We start from the raw sequence: 18,737 nt of genomic DNA on the forward strand, positions 1-18,737 counted from the left end.
CTTGTGTAACCTTTATACTGCTGTAACCTTTATACTTGTGTAACCTTTATACTTCTGTAACCTTTATACTTCTGTAACCTTTATACTTTTGTTTCCTTTGTACTTTTGTTTCCTTTGTACTTTTGTTTCCTTTGTACTTTTGTACCGAATATATACGTTGATATTGGTATCTCTCATACGCTAATTTTGTGATAGTCAGGTTTTTATGATCTTTAGATATTTATCATGTAAACAAATATTGTATATATTATAAAAAAAATAAATAAAATATAGGATATATACTAAAATTGTATGATCTTTTAGATGTTTATTATGCATATAATTTTTTTATATATATTATGAATAAATTAAATGTCCTATAAACACAGTATATATCCTCCACATGTGTGATCTAATATCTACATATGTATTATACAAAAATATATATTGTATATATTATAAAGGAATAAAATGTCTTATAAAACATAGTATACTCCCTAAACATGTAGAATATCTAAATATTGTATCGTATTGAACACAGGCTGGACTATGTTTAATTGTAAAACAATATTGTCCATATCATCAATACACTGTGATAGAAACAGGAAACCCAATCGATTTTCCTTTATGTTGTTCCTTAAAAGATCCCCGACCATCACCATGCATTGCTACATGTATACATCTTAGGATAACGACGTCCTTTTATACAGTTTAACGATTTCCTCGTTATGTTCCAACCTTTATCACATGCAATGAATAATCAAATGGGGCAAAATCATTGATGTACAAATCATTTTCATTGTTTCGTTTTGAAGTAACTTAATTGTATAACGATATTTTCTTACCTTCCTTACTGTTTTTTTTTTACACTCAGCTCTTGGTTGACCAGTTCCTCATCCTTGAGACCATGACCCCACTCGACTTTCTAGAATTTCGGTAAGTTTACTGAGAGAGCAATGTTACCTACTTCTCTGGTTTACCCTTGATCATGTTATGACTAAGATTTCCAGCTGCTATTGGAACGATTTAAGAGCATGGAACTAATTTTAAAGGAAGGAATACCTATCTGTATTTTGAGTTGAATTTTACGTGGATTCCATCCGTGGTCCCTCACTTCATGTACTTTAGACCATCGGTTCTCTCATCGTTACAGATGATGTGCATACTGTTTTAAATTGGTCACATTTGCTATCTTTTAACTTTATAAAAATGAGGTCATCCTAAAGCCTCACCTGTAGGTATCGAGATCCTTTCTGTGTTCACAGCCTAGTATGCCAAACTACACTGGACACCCTTCTATAATGTACGTTAAACTCCTATGATGAGCTGTGATTCATTACATCATATTCACGTCTCCTTTTAAGGACCTGTGATTCATTGCTTTATATTCACGTCTCCGTTTAAGGACCTGTGATTCATTACTTTATATTCACGTTTCCTTATGATGAGCCGTGATTCATTACTTTATTCTTTCACATCTCCTTATGATGAACTGTGATTCATTACTTTATATTCACGTTTCCTTATGATGAGAGCTGTGATTCATTACTTTATATTCACGTTTCCTTATGATGAGCTGTGATTCATTACTTTATATTCACGTTTCCTTATGATGAATTGTGATTCATTACTTTATCTTCAAGTCTCCTTATGATGATTTTTGATTCACGTTTCCTTATGATGAACTGTGATTCATTACTTTATCTTCACATCTCCTTATGAGGACCTGTGATTCATTACTGTATATTCACGTCTCCTTGTGAGGATCTATGATTCATTACTTTATATTCACGTCTCCTTGTGATGAGCTGTGATTCGTTACTTTATCTTCACATCTCCTTATGAGGACCTGTGATTCATTACTGTATATTCACGTCTCCTTGTGAGGATCTATGATTCATTACTTTATATTCACGTCTCCTTGTGATGAGCTGTGATTCATTACTTTATATTCACGTCTCCTTATGGGGACCTGTGATTCATTACTTTATATTCACGTCTCCGCTGTCGATAGCGACTCTGCCATACTTTAAAGTTGGCCGTGGTCACAAATTCTCTATGATAATACAAGCATTATTTTGCGTTGTGACTTATATATCAGTAACTGTGTAAAATCTGGTACAGAATATGACGGCTCATTGGGACACGATCACTATATAGTGTTTAGAAGCACATATGCTACCAATACACGTGTGTGATTTTGTTTCCGGGGTATATTATTTTTTAAGGGTCACAATGTACAAAGGTAAGCTGTAATTGTGCGTTCTGCGGGTAAACAAATTCCATGGTGTGTAAACAACATACCGTGTTATTTTCCATGCGTCCTTGGCCTAACAATTAGTATTCAATGTACTGTCTACTGTCAAACAGAACTGACCTACGTAACATGATAGGGACTTATTCTGGGCCCCTAATATGTCATCAGAATATAGAACGATGTAAGACATTTAGTACACATATATCACAGCATCTGTTGTAAATATAATTCCCCGAAAAGGGACACTTGATTAAATTATTTTTAGCACATGACTAACGTTAATGCTACGCATTATAAAAAAATAACAATGTACCTGTCGTCCAGGTATTTGTAGGTAAGATTAGAAATGAAAGTTATTTTAGAGTACATGATCTGTATTGTCGTTTTCTTTACCTAACAGAGTTAAATACACATAGCCGTATTAAGATCAAGCCTTGTCTATCGCTTAATCTGTTGACTTTAATGAAAATTATGAACAATATTACTTTCAAACAAACCAAGTAACATGGTAGGAGTTGTATTTCGTGTTTTTTTTCTCGCAGTAAAAGTAAAAACAGCGGAGTCACACTGTTCACGTACTGTCAATGCTAAGTCATCGCCCAAATTCTAACTGATAAAGGTCAGACATGTAGGAAAGCTACATCCACAAAACGACACATTGTAGAATGTTTGTCATTTAGAAAGGAAGGAAAATGCTCACAGAATGTAAATAAACCCAAACAAGCTTAAATATCAAAACTTTGAATGGGAAATATCAATAGGGTGTGTGTGTTAGAAGGTATCACCAGCTGTAGGATTGACATATTTATTATTTTGTACTTTATCTATTATTCACTTGATATGTAAAGCTGCTTGTGATTTGTATATAGAGTCCTTTGAATACGAACTAGATAAAAAAAAATGGGACGTCATGAAAAATGTATGACATTTAGTTAAAATCTAAATATTCCTGAGGTGGCATATGTAGTGTTGTCTATGGTCTACATTAGGTAGTTTTGTTTTCCGATTGCAGGACAAGTAATAGGCCGAACTTATTTCATTTTTAACAAAGAACAACAATCTTAATTAAGATCAATGACACGGAATTAAAATTGAGATTCGTGTAATACGAAAAACATTGATTTTGAATAGATACTTAAATATGGTTAGAACAGAAATATTATGAGGAAAAGGAACGAGAACAAACAAGCTGCTTATCGTTAGAAGATGTAGGTGATCACATGTATGTAAGGTCAATTATGAAATGTACTGGTGTTATGGAAAACAATGAGATCATGTTGTCAGCTAATGTAATTCCACGTAATGAGACGGTCAATTTATGTTAACACCTCAGATAGGAATCGAACTTGAGACCCTTTACTCAACTGATCGACCTAAAGAAAAGTTTGTCGAACAAGTATCGCAGTTAGTAGATTAATTTGCGTCATGCTGTGGTAGTTGTATCTATTATAATGTCAATAATATTTGATGTCAGAGTATTGTGCACGTGATATAGCATTGATAATGTATGGGTTTTTTTCAGAACACACCTTGCCACTGCATCTGGGTTCCAAAGTCTTCAATTCCGCTTAATTGAAAATAAACTTGGTCTTAAAGAGGTAAGCGTGATATTTTGTATTAGAGCAGGTGTTTTGTTCACACCTAAGTAGCCAAACAAAATCAGCCATTCTTTTCATGAGGAATGGGGACGATTTGTTCATTTTCAGGTCAGTTGGTAGCAAATTTTGGAAAATTATTTGTGTTGACGGGTTGATTAATGTCGTACAAATGTTTTTTTTCTATTTTGTGATACCCCGGGAAGTAGAACGTAAAGGTTTGTTGTGAAATTTTGTGACTGATAGGTTTCAAAAAAATACATCCAACGCATTAAGCCTCATAGATTATTCTGTTTGATATAGTGGGAATCTACACTGATACCATTTACACCATATAAACCTATGAATATTTCATGTCATACGACAGTAAATGGTGATATCCATGACACAGGGAATCCTGTTTAATATATATACAGATGTATGTGTGATATTAAATGTTTACATCCTCTCTGGAAAGTCGTGTTATATAACTGACACATAGAGTAGGAAACCCGTGTTATCTAATTGACACGTAGATTAATTATGTTTAATTCTGTCTGTAGGAAAGTCGTATTAAGTACAACCAGCAGCATTACATGAAGGTATTCAATGACCCTGAGAACATAGAGAAGTTACAGGACTCCGTCTCCAGTCCCTCTCTACTAACACTGGTCGAGGTAGGTATACCACATCCCGTGGTAGTGTCAGTCCCTCTCTACTAACACTGGTCGAGGTAGATATACCACATCCCGTGGTAGTGTCAGTCCCTCTCTACTAACACTGGTCGAGGTAGGTATACCACATCCCGTGGTAGTGTCAGTCCCTCTCTACTAACATTGGTCGAGGTAGGTATACCACATCCCGTGGTAGTGTCAGTCCCTCTCTACTAACACTGGTCGAGGTAGGTATACCACATCCCGTGGTAGTGTCAGTCCCTCTCTACTAACACTGGTCGAGGTAGGTATACCACATCCCGTGGTAGTGTCAGTCCCTCTCTACTAACACTGGTCGAGGTAGGTATACCACATCCCGTGGTAGTGTCAGTCCCTCTCTACTAACACTGGTCGAGGTAGGTATACCACATCCCGTGGTAGTGTCAGTCCCTCTCTACTAACACTGGTCGAGGTAGGTATACCACATCCCGTGGTAGTGTCAGTCCCTCTCTACTAACACTGGTCGAGGTAGGTATACCACATCCCGTGGTAGTGTCAGTCCCTCTCTACTAACACTGGTCGAGGTAGGTATACCACATCCCGTGGTAGTGTCAGTCCCTCTCTACTAGCACTGGTCGAGGTAGGTATACCACATCCCGTGGTAGTGTCAGTCCCTCTCTACTAACACTGGTCGAGGTAGGTATACCAAATCCCGTGGTAGTGTCAGTCCCTCTCTACTAACACTGGTCGAGGTAGGTATACCACATGTCGTGGTAGTGTCAGTCACTCTCTACTAACACTGGTCGAGGTAGGTATACCACATCCCGTGGTAGTGTCAGTCCCTCTCTACTAACACTGGTCGAGGTAGGTATACCACATCCCGTGGTAGTGTCAGTCACTCTCTACTAACACTGGTCGAGGTAGGTATACCACATGTCGTGGTAGTGTCAGCCCCTCTCTACTAACACTGGTCGAGGTAGGTATACCACATGTCGTGGTAGTGTCAGTCCCTCTCTACTAACACTGGTCGAGGTAGGTATACCACATGTCGTGGTAGTGTCAGTCCCTCTCTACTAACACTGGTCGAGGTAGGTATACCACATCCCGTGGTAGTGTCAGTCCCTCTCTACTAACACTGGTCGAGGTAGGTATACCACATGTCGTGGTAGTGTCAGTCCCTCTCTACTAACACTGGTCGAGGTAGGTATACCACATGTCGTGGTAGTGTCAGTCCCTCTCTACTAACACTGCGAGTAGGTATACCACATCCCGTGGTAGTGTCAGTCCCTCTACTAACATGTCGAGGTAGATATACCACATGTCGTGTAGGTCAGTCCTCTCTACTAAAACGGTCGAGTAGTAACCACAGTCGGTATGTCGAGCCCTTTACTCACTGTCGAGTAGTAACAAGTGTTTGTCTTAAACAACTGCAGTGTAGTATAACATCCGTGGGTAGTTGTCCTCTCTACTAAATGTCAGTAGTAAAATGGGTAGTGTATTTACAACATGGTCGAGGTTTGATAATGTCGGGTAGTGTTTCAGTCCCTCTCACTCACTGGTCGAGGAGGTTACAATCCGTTATTACTTACTAAACTGGTCTAAGAGGTAATCGTGTATTATTTTGTAGTAGAACCAATGTGTGTAGTGTCACCCCTATAACGTCATGAAACACATCCCATTCTTTCATAACATGGTGACGTAGGTTCACTCCAGGTAGTTGGTCACAAACTTTGGTAAAATATGGTGGTGTGTCGGGTTCTTACACATGTGGGGTACCACATGTCTGTGTATTTGTGTCCCCATAACTAAAGGTCGAGTAGTATAAATTTGTGGTAGTAGTTTCATAACACGCAAGGCTAGGTATACCACATGTTGGTTAGTGGCCTCTACCACTGGTCGAGTATTACACAATACCGTGTAGTGTCAGTTCATAACACTGTCAGGTGGTATACCACACCGGGATCCCTTCTACTAACAGGTGATGTGGTATAAATGTTGTACATCCTCTCTAAAGGTCGGTGGTTAACTATAGCCCTTACACTTAGGTAGGAACACCGTGTTGTCTCCTTCACTAAATTAGTAGGTACCACATCCCGTGGTAGTGTCAGTCCCTCTCTACTAACACTGGTCGAGGTAGGTATACCACATCCGTGGTAGTGTCAGTCCCCTCTCTACTAACACTGGTCGAGGTAGGTATACCACATGTCGTGGTAGTGTCAGTCCCTCTCTACTAACACTGGTCGAGGTAGGTATACCACATATCGGTGGTAGTGTCAGTCCCCTCTCTACTAACACTGGTCGAGGTAGGTATACCACATCCCGTGGTAGTGTCAGTCCCTCTCTACTAACACTGGTCGAGGTAGGTATACCACATGTCGTGGTAGTGTCAGTCCCTCTCTACTAACACTGGTCGAGGTAGGTATACCACATCCCGTGGTAGTGTCAGTCCCTCTCTACTAACACTGGTCGAGGTAGGTATACCACATCCCGTGGTAGTGTCAGTCCCTCTCTACTAACACTGGTCGAGGTAGGTATACCACATCCCGTGGTAGTGTCAGTCCCTCTCTACTAACACTGGTCGAGGTAGGTATACCACATCCCGTGGTAGTGTCAGTCCCTCTCTACTAACACTGGTCGAGGTAGGTATACCACATCCCGTGGTAGTGTCAGTCCCTCTCTACTAACACTGGTCGAGGTAGGTATACCACATCCCGTGGTAGTGTCAGTCCCTCTCTACTAGCACTGGTCGAGGTAGGTATACCACATCCCGTGGTAGTGTCAGCCCCTCTCTACTAACACTGGTCGAGGTAGGTATACCACATGTCGTGGTAGTGTCAGTCCCTCTCTACTTACACTGGTCGAGGTAGGTATACCACATCCCGTGGTAGTGTCAGTCCCTCTCTACTAACACTGGTCGAGGTAGGTATACCACATGTCGTGGTAGTGTCAGTCCCTCTCTACTAACACTGGTCGAGGTAGGTATACCACATATGGTGGTAGTGTCAGTCCCTCTCTACTAACATTGGTCGAGGTAGGTATACCACATGTCGTGGTAGTGTCAGTCCCTCTCTACTTACACTGGTCGAGGTAGGTATACCACATCCCGTGGTAGTGTCAGTCCCTCTCTACTAACACTGGTCGAGGTAAGTATACCACATGTCGTGGTAGTGTCAGTCCCTCTCTACTAACATTGGTCGAGGTAGGTATACCACATTCCGTGGTAGTGTCAGTCCCTCTCTACTAACACTGGTCGAGGTAGGTATACCACATGTCGTGGTAGTGTCAGTCCCTCTCTACTAACACTGGTCGAGGTAGATATACCACATCCCGTGGTAGTGTCAGTCCCTCTCTACTAACACTGGTCGAGGTAGGTATACCACATCCCGTGGTAGTGTCAGTCCCTCTCTACTAACACTGGTCGAGGTAAGTATACCACATGTCGTGGTAGTGTCAGTCCCTCTCTACTAACACTGGTCGAGGTAGGTATACCACATCCCGTGGTAGTGTCAGTCCCTCTCTACTAACACTGGTCGAGGTAGGTATACCACATCCCGTGGTAGTGTCAGTCCCTCTCTACTAACACTGGTCGAGGTAAGTATACCACATGTCGTGGTAGTGTCAGTCCCTCTCTACTAACACTGGTCGAGGTAAGTATACCACATGTCGTGGTAGTGTCAGTCCCTCTCTACTAACACTGGTCGAGGTAGGTATACCACATCCCGTGGTAGTGTCAGTCCCTCTCTACTAACACTGGTCGAGGTAGGTATACCACATGTCGTGGTAGTGTCAGTCCCTCTCTACTAACACTGGTCGAGGTAGGTATACCACATCCCGTGGTAGTGTCAGTCCCTCTCTACTAACACTGGTCGAGGTAAGTATACCACATGTCGTGGTAGTGTCAGTCCCTCTCTACTAACACTGGTCGAGGTAGGTATACCACATTCCGTGGTAGTGTCAGTCCCTCTCTACTAACAATGGTCGAGGTAGGTATACCACATCCCGTGGTAGTGTCAGCCCCTCTCTACTAACACTGGTCGAGGTAGGTATACCACATATGGTGGTAGTGTCAGTCCCTCTCTACTAACACTGGTCGAGGTAGGTATACCACATCCCGTGGTAGTGTCAGTCCCTCTCTACTAACACTGGTCGAGGTAGGTATACCACATGTCGTGGTAGTGTCAGTCCCTCTCTACTAACACTGGTCGAGGTAGGTATACCACATCCCGTGGTAGTGTCAGTCCCTCTCTACTAACACTGGTCGAGGTAGGTATACCACATATGGTGGTAGTGTCAGTCCCTCTCTACTAACAATGGTCGAGGTAGGTATACCACATCCCTTGGTAGTGTCAGCCCCTCTCTACTATCACTGGTCGAGGTAGGTATACCACATGCCGTGGTAGTGTCAGTCCCTCTCTACTAACAATGGTCGAGGTAGGTATACCACATATGGTGGTAGTGTCAGTCCCTCTCTACTAACACTGGTCGAGGTAGGTATACCACATGTCGTGGTAGTGTCAGTCCCTCTCTACTAACAATGGTCGAGGTAGGTATACCACATCCCGTGGTAGTGTCAGCCCCTCTCTACTAACACTGGTCGAGGTAGGTATACCACATATGGTGGTAGTGTCAGTCCCTCTCTACTAACACTGGTCGAGGTAGGTATACCACATGTCGTGGTAGTGTCAGTCCCTCTCTACTAACACTGGTCGAGGTAGGTATACCACATGCCGTGGTAGTGTCAGTCCCTCTCTACTAACACTGGTCGAGGTAGGTATACCACATGCCGTGGTAGTGTCAGTCCCTCTCTACTAACATTGGTCGAGGTAGGTATACCACATGTCGTGGTAGTGTCAGTCCCTCTCTACTAACACTGGTCGAGGTAGGTATACCACATCCCGTGGTAGTGTCAGTCCCTCTCTACTAACACTGGTCGAGGTAGGTATACCACATCCCGTGGTAGTGTCAGTCCCTCTCTACTAACACTGGTCGAGGTAGATATACCACATCCCGTGGTAGTGTCAGTCCCTCTCTACTAACATTGGTCGAGGTAGGTATACCACATGTCGTGGTAGTGTCAGTCCCTCTCTACTAACACTGGTCGAGGTAGATATACCACATGTCGTGGTAGTGTCAGTCCCTCTCTACTAACACTGGTCGAGGTAGGTATACCACATGTCGTGGTAGTGTCAGTCCCTCTCTACTAACACTGGTCGAGGTAGGTATACCACATGTCGTGGTAGTGTCAGTCCCTCTCTACTAACACTGGTCGAGGTAGGTATACCACATCCCATGGTAGTGCCAGTCACTCTCTACTAACACTGGTCGAGGTAGGTATACCACATGTCGTGGTAGTGTCAGTCCCTCTCTACTAACACTGGTCGAGGTAGGTATACCACATCCCGTGGTAGTGTCAGTCCCTCTCTACTAACACTGGTCGAGGTAGGTATACCACATCCCGTGGTAGTGTCAGTCCCTCTCTACTAACACTGGTCGAGGTAGGTATACCACATCCCGTGTTAGTGTCAGCCCCTCTCTACTAACACTGGTCGAGGTAGGTATACCACATCCCGTGGTAGTGTCAGTCCCTCTCTACTAACACTGGTCGAGGTAGGTATACCACATCCCGTGGTAGTGTCAGCCCCTCTCTACTAACACTGGTCGAGGTAGGTATACCAAATCCCGTGGTAGTGTCAGTCCCTCTCTACTAACACTGGTCGAGGTAGGTATACCACATGCCGTGGTAGTGTCAGTCCCTCTCTACTAACACTGGTCGAGGTAGGTATACCACATGCCGTGGTAGTGTCAGTCCCTCTCTACTAACACTGGTCGAGGTAGGTATACCACATGCCGTGGTAGTGTCAGTCCCTCTCTACTAACACTGGTCGAGGTAGGTATACCACATGCCGTGGTAGTGTCAGTCCCTCTCTACTAACACTGGTCGAGGTAGGTATACCACATCCCGTGGTAGTGTCAGTCCCTCTCTACTAACACTGGTCGAGGTAGGTATACCACATCCCGTGGTAGTGTCAGTCCCTCTCTACTAACACTGGTCGAGGTAGGTATACCACATGTCGTGGTAGTGTCAGTCCCTCTCTACTAACACTGGTCGAGGTAGGTATACCACATCCCGTGGTAGTGTCAGTCACTCTCTACTAACACTGGTCGAGGTAGGTATACCACATGTCGTGGTAGTGTCAGTCCCTCTCTACTAACACTGGTCGAGGTAGGTATACCACATCCCGTGGTAGTGTCAGTCCCTCTCTACTAACACTGGTCGAGGTAGGTATACCACATGTCGTGGTAGTGTCAGTCCCTCTCTACTAACACTGGTCGAGGTAGGTATACCACATCCCGTGGTAGTGTCAGTCCCTCTCTACTAACACTGGTCGAGGTAAGTATACCACATCCCGTGGTAGTGTCAGTCCCTCTCTACTAACACTGGTCGAGGTAGGTATACCACATGTCGTGGTAGTGTCAGTCCCTCTCTACTAACACTGGTCGAGGTAGGTATACCACATCCCGTGGTAGTGTCAGTCCCTCTCTACTAACACTGGTCGAGGTAGGTATACCACATCCCGTGGTAGTGTCAGTCCCTCTCTACTAACACTGGTCGAGGTAGGTATACCACATCCCGTGGTCTATACTCACACAGGTCGAGATAGGTATATCACATCCCGTTGTAGTTTTGGCCATTCAATACTCTTTAGTTTTCATTTTTTTCTCATATTCTTGTATTGGTCGTTCTTATTTTGACTAGACTGGCGACCAGGTCCTTAGGTTCTGTAAATAATCTTAATACTGGCTTTTTATCCTAGTGTGAAACTTCTAGAATCGGAGATACCCTAGAAACCAATGTTATACTGCTCAATTTTATTTATAATGTGATATTCTAGAGACCGAGTAAAGTCTTAATGTTGACATATGTCTTAAACTTACTTTGTACTTACTTTGAAGTTTCAGTGGGGACCGTTTTGTACAAAATCATAGCAGCAATAAACAGTTCAGAATGGTTTAATTGTTTCACTTGGTTAATTGTTATCAAGAACTAGAATGTAGAACTACTACCTATTTGTATGGTTCCTCCATAGAACAGAGGTAAAATTGGACGTAGTTGTATTCATTTGCCCTTCTACAAGTTTCAGGAAATAATATACATATATCACAGCTAAGGTAAAAGGAGGCTTTCTAAATATAACCTATATACTTTACACTATCTAAACAAGCTACCTCAATAAGATTGCCGATTTACACTATTTTTCTTTATTAAAGCGTTGGTTGGAGAGAACACCCGGACTGGCGAAAACTGAGTTCCATTTTTGGGAGAGATACCAAATCGCCGTGAACCGGTGGTTGGAGGACCAATGGCTACACCCAGCTATGGTAAAGACTACAGGATTAGGGTATTAGGGCTAGAGATCCATCTTTGATTTAAACTTGTATCATTTTCATTTTGAATGTGATTTAGTCCAGGAAGTTTACTGTAACCTGTGTTTCGTTTTAATTTGTTTAAATTGTGACACGGTTCGGAATACACGCATGTATATAAATTTTCTTTGGAAATCCTATAAAAACATTGAAAATTTTGGAACTTTTATTGGATTATTGGACTATTACACCTTCCTATCTCGGTTTTGATATTTCTTTCGACAAATTTTGTTTTCATCAGTCGCCTCATACATAATGCAGGTATCAACACGTTAGGTTCCTGATATCACTAACGAATATTAGAAGAACGAAACAGATCTATAAGGACAGAACAGCTGTATGGTGTCCGTAACATCAATGACCAGATCTATAAAGACAGAACAGCTGTATGATGTCCCTAACATCACATACGAGTCCTAGAAGGACAGAACAGCTGTATAATGTCCCTTATATCACATACGAGTCCTAGAAGGACAGAACAGCTGTATGTTGTCCCTGACATCACTGACGAATATAAGAAGGACAGAACAGCTGTATGGTGTCCCTTATATCACTGACGAGTCCTAGAATGACAGAACAGCTGTATAATGTCCCTTATATCACTGACGAGTCCTGAAAGGACAAAACAGTTGTATTGTGTCCCTACCATCACTGACAGGTCATGGATGGGCAAAACAGCTGTAGTTTAATTATCTGTATCTACTTTTCTATATGTTTGGAAAGGTTCTGATATCATGTGTCTTTTGTACCTTTCAAAACATTTCCTGTGGGCAGATGATGAAAATGAAAAGCAAGACCACAATTCCTTGACTAACTTTCTTAACTAAAAAAAAACACTTTTTGAGGAAAATGCATTTTTGAGAACATCTCTAAGTTAGGAAAGTTTCTAAAAATCCAGGTAATACAGTACTCGGGTGTCACTGTTGGTAACATTTCATCAGCAACATCATCTCGTAACTACACCGTACAGTGTAGAATGTAATGCTACACTGTTGCTGGAAATACTGTGAGAGATCAACGTGATAAGATAAATTGTAATGTCGGATATAATGTTACATGTAACCTGAAAATGTGGAAGTTAGTCCTTATTCTGACATTTTTTATAACAGGATGAACAGGATCCTCAAGTGAAGGAAACACTCATGGCAGAATACCAAAAACAAAAGGTACACAATATCTGTAAAATCGAAATCGGTGCAATAACAATCCAGTACTGACGATAACCATTTCTCGAGCAGCCCACCCCCTTATCAAAAAAAAAATATTACGAAAGTTCCGTCACAGAACATTAAACAAAGTTACCAACTTTATCGAGAAAATCAGTTGATAAACCCCTTCGACAGCTTGGACGCAGACGACGCATTTGAAATAATGATAAGTTGTTTTCATCGTCATTGGTATAGATCTGTGTGAAAGCAAAACTGTGATTCTTTGTCGGTATCCTGAGAAATATATAGGCCAACTTAATATTAATGTCTTAGTGTGTATCTTATTCTAGGACAGCTTTGATACTGTCTTCGACCCGGAGAAACATCAGATATCAATGGAACGAGGTAAATACACTGTATGAGAATGTGACGTCATCTGGAATTATATCTTAAAGTGCCATTATACCCAAGATCAGCTCTTACCGAGTAATGATAATCTACAATGCCAACCAAAAGCTAAAACACAGTTATGAATTCTACCTTGTATTCCTGTTGTTAGTAATTAATAAAAAAAAAAAAGACAGGGTCACAGTATCCCTCATGTTAGTAATTAATAAAAAAAAAAGACAGGGTCACAGTATCCCTCATGTTAGTAATTAATAAAAAAAAAGACAGGGTCACACTATCCCTCATGTTAGTATTTTATTAAAAAAGGACAGGGTCACATTACTCGTGATGTTAGTAATAAATAAAAAAAAGTGCATTTTGACAACTTTAAATATGAAACATTGTTAAAAAAGATATCAGAGTCGTTCAGTTTTACACATCATATGATGATTATAAAGGCTGTATTTTTATTCAGATAATATGCCTTTGATTCCCCCATTAAATCAGGTGAGCGGAGACTAAGTCACAAGGCGTTCCAGGGCGCCCTGATGATCTCTCTGTATCGGGATGAGTCACGCTTCAACCAACCGTTCCACCTTCTCACCCTCCTCGTGGACATCGACTCTCTCATGACAAAATGGCGATGTAAGTTAAAGTTTAAAGATCAATATTCGACTTCGGTATACATTGCTCATGTCGTTATAGATATTTCAAATGTAAGCTCAATTTATTTGCTTTGGGTTCTTTTTATATATTGTCAATTTTTACGCAGGTGATATTAAGTTTTTAATCAGAACTAATGTATATAATTGAAAAGGTATTTATATCGTGATCTCAATATTGAGATTTAGACATGAAATGAGGAACTAACACATAACACACCATGAACATGTAGTTAAATGACAGTCGGACCGCTATAGTAGGTGACATGTAGGAGGGTTGGCGTGGTATAACAGTTTGATGACAGTCGGACCGCTATAGAAGATGACATGTAGGGTTGGCGTGGTATAACAGTTTGATGACAGTCGGACCGCTATTGTAGATGACAAGTAGGAGGGTTGGCGTGGTATAACAGTTTGATGACAGTCGGACCGCTATAGTAGATGACATGTAGGAGGGTTGGCGTGGTATAACAGTTTGATGACAGTCGGACAGCTATTGTAGATAACAAGTAGGAGGGTTGGCGTGGTATAACAGTTTGATGACAGTCGGACCGGTATTGTAGATGACATGTAGGAGGGTTGGCGTGGTATAACAGTTTGATGACAGTCGGACCGCTATTGTAGATGACAAGTAGGAGGGTTGGCGTGGTATAACAGTTTGGTGGCAGTCAGACCGTTATTGTAGATGACATGTAGAAGGGTTGGCGTGGTATAACAGTTTGATGACAGTCGGACCGTTATTGTAGATGACATGTAGAAGGGTTGGCGTGGTATAACAGTTTGATGACAGTCGGACCGCTATTGTAGATGACAAGTAGGAGGGTTGGCGTGGTAGGATAGTTTGATGACAGTCGGACCGCTATTGTAGATGACAGGTAGGAGGGTTGGCGTGGTATAACAGTTTGATGACAGTCGGACCGCTATTGTAGATAACAAGTAGGAGGGTTGGCGTGGTATAACAGTTTGATGACAGTCGGACCGGTATTGTAGATGACATGTAGGAGGGTTGGCGTGGTATAACAGTTTGATGACAGTCGGACCGCTATTGTAGATGACAAGTAGGAGGGTTGGCGTGGTATAACAGTTTGATGACAGTCGGACCTCTATTGTAGATGACATGTAGAAGGGTTGGCGTGGTATAACAGTTTGATGACAGTCGGACCGCTATTGTAGATGACAGGTAGGAGGGTTGGCGTGGTATAACAGTTTGATGACAGTCGGACCGCTATTGTAGATGACAAGTAGGAGGGTTGGCTTGGTATAACAGTTTGATGACAGTCGGACCGCTATTGTAGATGACAAGTAGAAGGGTTGGCTTGGTATAACAGTTTGATGACAGTCGGACCGATATTGTAGATGACAAGTAGGAGGGTTGGCTTGGTATAGAAGTTTGATGACAGTCGGACCGCTATTGTAGATGACAAGTAGGAGGGTTGGCGTGGTATAACAGTTTGATGACAGTCGGACCGCTATTGTAGATGACAAGTAGAAGGGTTGGCGTGGTATAACAGTTTGATGACAGTCGGACCGATATTGTAGATGACAAGTAGGAGGGTTGGCTTGGTATAGAAGTTTGATGACAGTCGGACCGCTATTGTAGATGACAGGTAGGAGGGTTGGCGTGGTTTGATAGCTAAAATGGAAACATTTTGAAGTAAACCTCGTGGAATCAATATGGAATGAAGAGAATAAGCACGGGAAACCCTCCCTCAAGGAAAGTAGGAATTATTCATTGGGAACTCATTTCCAGGAAAATTAGGGTAAGGCATAGGGAACCCGCCCTTAAAGAAATTGGGGAATAAACATAGGGAACCCGCCCCAAGGACAATAGGGAATAAACATTGGGAACCCGCCCTTAAAGAAATTGGGGAATAAACATTGGGAACCCGCCGCAAGGACGATAGGGAATACAGATTGGGAACCCGCCGCAAGGACGATAGGGAATAAACATTGGGAACCCGCCCCAAGGACGATAGGGAATACACATTGGGAACCCGCCCCAAGGACAATAGGGAATAAACATAGGGAACCCGCCCCAAGGACGATAGGGAATACACATTGGGAACCCGCCCCAAGGACGATAGGGAATACACATGGGAACCCGCCCCAAGGACAATATGGAATACACATGGGAACCCGCCCCAAGGACAATAGGGAATGCACATGGGAACCCGTCCCAAGGACAATAGGGAAAACACATTGGGAACCCGCCCCAAGGACAAGGGGGAATACACATTGGGAACCCGCCCCAAGGACAATAGGGAATACACATTGGGAACCCGCCCCAAGGACAATAGGGATTACACATTCGGAACCCGCTCCAAGGACAATAGGGATTACACATTGGGAACCCGCCCCAAGGACAATAGGGAATACACATTGGGAACCCGTCCTCAAATGAATTAAGGATTAACTATTGGAACATGCTCCCAAAGAAAGTAGGGAAGATAATACATTGGTAACCGCCCATAAAGAAAATAGGGAATAAATATTGGGAATCCGCCCTCTTAGAAAGTAAACAATAAACATTGGGAATCCGCCCTCTTAGAAATTAAAAAATAAACATTGGGAACCCGCCCTCAGGGAAAGTTGGGAATACACATGGGAAACTCGTTATAAATTAAAGAATGGCGAGATTCACGTTTTACTATTGTAGTATACTATCCTTTAACCACAATATAAAACAATGATTTAGGTTATTATAATAAAACGTCGCTGTCAATCATCATATCTATCCTATTTACGTTTGCTTCCTGTGATCAACCTTTGTAAACACATACCATTTTCCACTGTAATTCCCTACTTCGCTTGGACTTATTTGGGACTAAATAATTTCGGTATCTAAATATCTATTTAAAAATGATATATATTTGTTCAGATGACGGGTATCTTGAGGGTACTGATATGTAGCACGAACTAAACAGTAATTATATTGCAATTTACAGATAACCACGTGATGATGGTACAGCGGATGATCGGCAGTAAGGTGGGCACAGGAGGGTCCTCTGGGTACCACTACCTCCGCTCTACAATCAGGTAGTCACGGGGCTATATAGAACGTAATGTCGTCACGTGTCACGTGCTCAATTATAACCTGACACACTTTACCTGACTTTCATGTGGTTTGTAAACCATTATGTTTAGCGTTTCAGTCGCACAGAAGTTAATCACTAGATTGGTTATCTCCAGTTGAGATATGCCATTTATCGAAAAGCAATCATTGATATGTCGAATGACAGAGCATTTCTTTTCACCTATAAGGACATTGTATTATAAGTTACAGTAGCTGAACACAATACAACTTGACAGTGAAATAACTACAGTCAGGCGTCTCTGCACCATGTACTCGTTAATTCAACATGACAGGCGTATTTCAGTGATGAGTAGTATGTAGGTCATATTATAATAGTAGTTTATCTTTGGTGTCTTTAGGCGACGTGTTTTCGTTAATTCTAGAAAAATGAAAATCTAGGCCATACACCTCGTCTGGAAATAAAACAACATGAATGGGCAGGGAAATATGTTGTACAGTCATGTATCTGTCAGCCAGGGAGATGGCTCCTGTGTTACTATAGCCACGAAAAAGGAATCATTTCATTTTTTTTAATTAACTGAAGATATAACTCGTAATTTTGTATGTCAGATAAAAAATGTAATCCGTGATCTGGTTCTGTGACATGTACCAGATGACTTTTTGGCATATTTCCAGTAAATGTTATATATTTCCAGTAAATGTTATATATTTGCTTTATTTCAGCGACAGATACAAAATATTCCTAGATCTGTTCAACTTGTCAACGTTCCTGATCCCACGTGACTACATACCACCACTTACCACAACGATGAAGAGAACGCTCAGCTCCGTCCTAATGGAAGATTATATCGAGGACGAGGTCAGGGTGAGCAAGGAGTATACAACATGAGTGACAATATGTTGGATGTTACTGTACATACATGGATTAAACTTACGTTGTATAATAAATAAATAAATGGACTGAAATATGTTAATAAGTATCTGTATTTTATTTTTGTATGTATCATTGATAAACATAAATTTTACCATCAGTATAAAAACAAGAAACTAAAAACGGACACACGAATTACAAATATATCCCTCGTATGACAGAATATTTCGATATTTTTTCGGCATAGCCGTATAATTTTCTTTTGGCCCCGGATATGACGCGACAGGTGGCGTTACTGGTCAAGATACAGTATGTGATTGGTCAATGTATCGGTAAATGCAAAATGCAGATATGCAGTTAAAGACGGAACAAAATTAAGATTGAATGCAAGCTGGATATGTGTATGTATCTATTCAAATGATACATTAATAGAATCATATTCCTGATTCAAAGGCAGTCTTATTATCATCAAAAATGATTCAAACTGATATAATTTTGTTATCCGTGCTGAAACTGCGCATTTATTAATTAGTTCGTTAATTTATTTCACAAACAGTTTTATATTATAACCAACAGCATTAAAACTGTGCCGTTTATCTTTTTTAAAGATATTTCTTGTTACTCATGCTTCGCACTCGTGAAACTATCGATATTCTGTCATAGTCGTGGAATATGTTATATTAAACAGGAAATCATTCAATATCTTCTATATATTACGGTATCGCCTAGTTTCTATGACAGTTTTAA

The 18,737-nt window shown here is 41.5% G+C and overlaps 1 protein-coding gene across 2 annotated transcripts in view; it reads left to right on the plus strand.

Moving 5' to 3' along the window:
• Window positions 1–18,093, plus strand: part of LOC117328926 (tryptophan 2,3-dioxygenase-like) — a 28,303-nt gene extending 10,210 nt beyond the window's left edge. For both annotated transcript variants that reach the window (XM_033886543.1, XM_033886544.1), the window contains 9 exons: window positions 854–915; window positions 3,759–3,834; window positions 4,374–4,487; window positions 11,733–11,843; window positions 12,998–13,054; window positions 13,387–13,441; window positions 13,931–14,068; window positions 17,031–17,121; window positions 17,843–18,093. In XM_033886543.1, the coding sequence (XP_033742434.1) occupies window positions 854–915; window positions 3,759–3,834; window positions 4,374–4,487; window positions 11,733–11,843; window positions 12,998–13,054; window positions 13,387–13,441; window positions 13,931–14,068; window positions 17,031–17,121; window positions 17,843–18,008 (870 nt within the window). In that variant the 3' untranslated portion in view covers window positions 18,009–18,093. The remainder of the gene's footprint in view (window positions 1–853; window positions 916–3,758; window positions 3,835–4,373; window positions 4,488–11,732; window positions 11,844–12,997; window positions 13,055–13,386; window positions 13,442–13,930; window positions 14,069–17,030; window positions 17,122–17,842) is intronic.
• The last annotated feature ends 644 nt before the right edge of the window (window positions 18,094–18,737 follow it).

This window comes from Pecten maximus, chromosome 6 (genome assembly GCF_902652985.1).
Source record: "Pecten maximus chromosome 6, xPecMax1.1, whole genome shotgun sequence".
Taxonomy (NCBI): domain Eukaryota; kingdom Metazoa; phylum Mollusca; class Bivalvia; order Pectinida; family Pectinidae; genus Pecten; species Pecten maximus.